The sequence below is a fragment of the Callospermophilus lateralis genome, chromosome 15 (genome assembly GCF_048772815.1).
Source record: "Callospermophilus lateralis isolate mCalLat2 chromosome 15, mCalLat2.hap1, whole genome shotgun sequence".
In the NCBI taxonomy this organism is placed as follows: domain Eukaryota; kingdom Metazoa; phylum Chordata; class Mammalia; order Rodentia; family Sciuridae; genus Callospermophilus; species Callospermophilus lateralis.
Window position 1 is genome coordinate 58,017,236 of NC_135319.1, and position 6,000 is coordinate 58,023,235.

General features: G+C 33.1%; 1 protein-coding gene across 4 annotated transcripts in view; it reads left to right on the top strand.

The window, feature by feature from the left end:
• Positions 1-5,620, top strand: part of Kif20b (kinesin family member 20B) — a 62,153-nt gene extending 56,533 nt beyond the window's left edge. For all 4 annotated transcript variants that reach the window (XM_076834236.1, XM_076834240.1, XM_076834238.1 and 1 more), the window contains 2 exons: positions 4,024-4,166; positions 5,471-5,620. In XM_076834236.1, the coding sequence (XP_076690351.1) occupies positions 4,024-4,166; positions 5,471-5,548 (221 nt within the window). In that variant the 3' untranslated portion in view covers positions 5,549-5,620. The remainder of the gene's footprint in view (positions 1-4,023; positions 4,167-5,470) is intronic.
• The last annotated feature ends 380 nt before the right edge of the window (positions 5,621-6,000 follow it).

Sequence of the window (6,000 nt, forward strand, 5' to 3'; positions counted from 1 at the left end):
GAATATGTTTTCAAGAGAGTACTTGATTGACTTGATTCTTCCACAGTTTTCTTATTAATATAGCTGGCATGAATTTTTAAAAATTATTTCTAAGAATATAAGATATTTCTATTTTGGATTATAACTACAATACATACCTGCGGTGGTGGGTCACTTGGAAATATAGAAAAAAAGGGGAAAAAAATCCTGCTTCTCTGATAACCTCTACTAATTCGTTAGTCAGAATCTCTGGTCTTCTAGCTTTTATGACTAGCTCATCTTCTATCCACTCAGTACATGATAGCCAGAGTGATCTTTTCATTGCTCTATTTTATGTTACTCCTTTGATTTCCCAATTCTTCTGCATGACCTGATTTATGACCCTCTCTCCATCTTATCTCCTGTTATTCTATGGTTGATGATTAGCCAGCTTCAATCATATCAACTTCTAACTTACTAGAATATGCCAGCCACTTCTCTTACCTTGTGATCATTGCATTCTTTTGCATCTTCTTTTGTTTGCTTTTATCCGGCACACACCATAACTGCTTCCTCATCCTTTAACTCAGAGCTGATGCTGTGAGAAGGAAGGAAGATCCCTTTCACTAAACCTCCTCATCATGGCTTCACTCAGTCTTCATTACTCAATCCTATTTTTTTCTGTCTTAGCACTTATTTCCTTATTATCTTATTTTCTTATTATCCTTGTGGAGCTTATACTCCACAAGGACAAAAATGTTTAATTCATAATGTCAGCACTTGGTATAGTGGCTTGCACATAATAGGAGTTTGGCTCCAGGTCAAAATCATGTGTGATTTTGTTTTCATGCCCAATCAGGTGCAATCACAAAGACCTGGTAGATCTCCTGAGAGAAAACTTCCTTTCCTGTTCCAGAACTGGTGTACATTCAATGCTTTATAGTCTCAAAAGGGAGTGACTGTCAAGGATTCAGGACCTGGATAGTCATGCTATTATATACACCTGCATTTCTAGCCTCAGTGCCTCCTTAAAGATCCTTTTCCCTGGGGCTTCTTAAGGTGCCTCTGCCAAACAACTTCTTATGGAGGGAGAAGGAATGCCAACTCGAAGAACTTTTCTGCATTGTGACTCAGTACTTCTTCACTTATATCTCCCTACCCTAAGCTTCTAGCCCTAAGGTACATGGAACTGCAAGCGCCTTTTGTTTGGGGCTCTTTGGGCAGTCCAATGACCCTGGCTTCTGTGCTGATCCACCTAACCTGACTGGTGGATGGTAGTAGGTGGTGCTTTCTGAGATCTAACCTCTTGCTTATATTATTGTGACAACTGGTTAAAGGCTTGGATCATTTTAGCTTCTTAATGGCTACTCTGATACCTGAAACTCATTTCTTTCAGGCTTATCTCAACTCTCTTAAGTGCAGGTTGGCCCCTGATAAATAGACTCTTCATTAAGTGTATTTTCTTAAACATTTTATTTATATATAGATATACATATACATATATATATATAGATAGATAGATAGATAGATAGATATACATATATATATATATATAAACACATATCTGATATATGTATAAGGATTTTATTTTTGGGAATTCTCCCACATGGAAATATGTTTTCTAATGAAATCAGTATATTTGTCTATTAACAACACAGCCAGTGTACAAAGTGGGAAATTAAAAAATCCCTCTTTTACTTCCTAGAAGAAATCAGCTATTAACAATTTCGTTTCTATCTGTGTGTGTGTGTGTGTGTGTGTGTGTGTGTGTGTGTGTGTGGTATGTGTGTGTGTGTGTATTTAAGTTAAGGTTTTACAGTTGTACATTATTTGTACTGAGTGTTCATTGTGTATAACTTTATGCATATCTATTGAACTAAATCCACCACTTTATTTATTTATTTATTTTTTAGTTAAAAATGAGAGTAGAATGTATTTTGACATACATACATGTAGTATAACTTTCCATTCTTGTGGTTGTACATGATGTTACACTAGTCTTGTATTCATATATGAACATAGGAAAGTTATATCTGATTTATTCTATTCTCTTTCCCATTCCATTTCCCCTTTCTTCTCCCCTTTCTCCCCTGTCCAATCTAGTGAACCTCTATCCTCCCTCCTATTTTGCCTATCTTGAGTCAGCATCCACATATCAGAGAGAACATTGGCTTTTGGTTTTTTGGGACTGGCTTAGTCCGCTTAGCATGATAGTCTCCATTTCCATTCATTTACTGATAAATGCCATAATTTTATTCTTCTTTATGGCTGAATAATATTCCACTGTATATATGTACCACATTTTCTTTACCCATTCATTTATCGAAGAGTACCTAGGGTTGGTTCCACAGCTTAGCTATTGTGAATTAAGCTGCTATAAACACTTATGTGGCTGCATCACTATCATATACTGATTTTTAAATGGTTTGGGTATATACCAAGGAGTGGGATAACTGGGTCAAATGGTGGTTTCATTCCAGGTTTCTGAGAAATCTCCACATGCTTTCCAGGGTGGTTGCACCAATTTGCAGTCCCACCAACAATGTATAAGTATACCTTTTCTCCCACATCCTTGCCAACATTTATTGTTACTTGAATTCTTGATAATTGCCATTATGACTAAAGTGAGATGAAATCTCTGTATAGTTTTAATTTGCGTTTCTGTAATTGCTTGAGATGTTAAACATTTTTTCATATATTTGTTGTCCATTTGTATTTCTTCCTTGAAGTGCCTGTTCTGTTTCTTTGCCCATTTATTTAATGGGTTATTTGTTTAATTAGTGTTAAGTTTTTTGAGTTCTTTGTATATCCTGGAGATTAATGCTATATCTGAAGTGCAGGTGGCAAAGATTTTTTCCCATTCTGTAGGGTCTTTTTTTAGGTTCTTGATTATTTCCTTTGCTGTGGAGAAGCTTTTTGATATCATCCCATTTGTTGATTCTTGGTTTTACTGCTTGTGCTTTAGGAATTTGGTTCGTAAGCCAACATAGTAGAGATTTGGGCCTACATTTTCTTCTAGTAGGCACAGGGTCTGTATTCTAATGCCTAGGTTCTTGATCAACTTAGAGTTGAGTTTTGTGCAGAAATAGAGGTTTGATTTCATTACTGCATACTTATTTCCAGTTTTCCTAGGACCATTTGTTGAAGAGGCTATCTTTTTTCCAATGTATGTTTATGTCACCTTTGTCTAGTATGAGATAACTGTATTTGTGTGGGTTTGTCTCTGTGTCTTTTCTTCTGTTCCATTGGTCTTCATTGTCTGTTTCGGTGCCAATATCATACTGTTTTTATTCCTATAGCTTTGTTGTTAAATTTGAGGTCTTGTATTGTGATGCTTCCTGCTTCACTTTCCTTGCTGTTGATTGCTTTGACTATTCTGGGTCTCTGATTTTTCCAAACGAATTTTATGACTACTTTTCATATTTCTATGAAGTATGTCATTGGAAACTTAGTAAGAATTGCATTAAATCTGCATAGCACTTTTGATAGTATGGCCATTTTGATAATGTTAATTCTGCCTATCCAAGAACATGGGAGATCTTTCCATCTTCTAAGGTCTTCAATTTCTTTCTTTAGTGTTCTGCAGTTTTCATTATAGAGACCTTTCATCTCTTTTGTTAGATTGACTCTCAAGTATTTTATTTTCTTTGAGGTTATTGTGAATGGGATAGTTTGCCTAATTTCTCTTTTGGTTGATTCATCACTGGCGTAGAGGAACGCAATTGATTTATGGGTGTTAATTTTATATCTGGCTACTTTGCCAAATTTATGAATTCTAGAAGTTTTCTGGCCTTAATGCTACATACGATTCTGCTTTCTAGTTTAACATAGCATAAATCTTTTCCAAATCATTGATGGAAAAAGATGAGTTTTATTGATACATTATAATTTACAGAGCTTTCCACCTGAACATTATTCATATATTATTTTATTTATTTATTTGCACTCCCCATTACTGATGATCATTATTTGTTTCTGAAGCATTTAACTTTTTTCTTAATCAGTTATCTCTTCATGTCCTTTCATCATTCATATTTTGCATTGTTTTCATTTTAATTTGTATAGCAAAGAAGATAATTGAAACAATGAGCTCTTCAAAGGTCTCAAATGTGGAAGCAATTAAAGAAAATGTGTCTCAACCAAAAAAAGCCAAACGGAAATTGTACACAAATGAAATTTCATCTCCTATTGATATATCTGGCCAAGTGGTAAGCTAGTATTTCAATTTTCATCAATGTAAGACTAAAACTGTTCATGGTCATTTTAATTTTGAAGTATTCATTACAATTCAAATTTTTGATTGATTTGAATTTCTATCCTTTAGATCCCAGATCACTTAAAACATTTTACTTTTGATCAGATTATATACTTTTGATCAGATATTCCTATTATAACCTTATAGGAATTAAATATAAATGCTGTATTACTGTATGTAAGTGCCATTCATTTGCATTTGAAACCTCATCCAAGGAATATATTTTCATCGATAGAATTATCACTATGTAGTAACTTATTGGCCTTTAACATCTATTTTTTTGTTTTGTTTTGTTTATCACCAGAATTGCACACATCTGGGTCCAAGTATGCTTGGTAAAAATATAGAATTGACATTTAGCCATTTCCTCCCACCTTCTTTTTTAAGCCTTCTAGACTTTATTAAGGAGAGATGGGAGTTGTCACCCTGACTCTGTGACTCATTCTCCTCATTCAAAACAGTCTGTGCTCTACATGGAAGGTTCTAATTTTCTGTCATGCTTACATTTGCTTAGTGGATGAAAGTGAAGGTTGAAAAATAATTAAAGGAAAAAACTTCAACAGGAAATGGCCAAGAAAAATTAAGAGAATCTTTTTTTTTTTTTTTTTTTTTTTGCAATAGTAGCTATCAGATATGAGATTGACACTCAAAAGCAAGTGGTAAAGAATTAGGGTTAATTAGGACATGCTGTTGAAAGCACTATTCTCTTAGTCACTTTTTCCCATCTGTCTTATTAGTACATAATATCCTTCCTTGGCTGGATATTATTTCTTTCCTTAGTTGCAGTATTATGTGCTTTCTACTTTTTAAGTTATATGTTGCTGTGAAAGGTCATTTTATAAAATTGATTTGAGGCTTTTATCTCTAAATATGATAATTATTTCCAGAGGCACAAAACAAAGTAGAAAAAAATTTTTTTCCAACTAGAGTTTTTAATCTAAAAACACACTTATTTATCTAAAATTCTAAAGGTTCAACTAGATTCTATCATTTATTTACATGATTATAGTACTGATAAAACTGAGATAGTAAGACTTTATCTTGGAATTCAATATGGGTTGTAGGTTATTTTAATCCTGGAATTAGCTAGCATTGAATGAATCTTTTACAAAATATTCTGCATGTGTTTTTATAGAAGATGGAATACCTATAGTCTAAGAGGACAAAAAGACTCATGTTGTTATTATGTCAATAATTAAGCACATATATTCTTATTTTTGCCTATAAGTTTTGAAAAGCTCAAATTGTTAATTTCAGATTTTGATGGACCAGAAAGTGAAGGAAAGTGATCATCAGATTCTCAAACGACGACTTCGAACAAGAACAGCCAAATAAATCACTTTTGGAGAGCGTTTTAATTTTATATTCATAATCACTGTAATTTGCATCTTGGCTTTCTAAAAATATTTTATATATTATGATGCATTAAATCTCTGCATAGAGATTTGTTTTATATATAGTGTGATTTTTAATTCAATAAATAATCAGTTTACCTGTGTACTTTTTAAAGCTTCTTTTTAATCTATATATTCCCTGTTATCTCAGGCATTAGATCCTAGGAAAGCAGCTATTGTTCATGTTTTTTTTAATTTTATTTTTATTTTTTATTTGTTTTAATTAATTACACATGACGGTACAATGATCTTGACATAGCATACATTTGAATCAGATGGGATATAATTTCTCATTTTTCTGAATTACATTGGTCATGCAGTCACGTATATACCTGCAGCAATAATAATGTTCTTTTTTGTTTGTTTGTTTGTTTTTTTGTGGGGAATACTGGG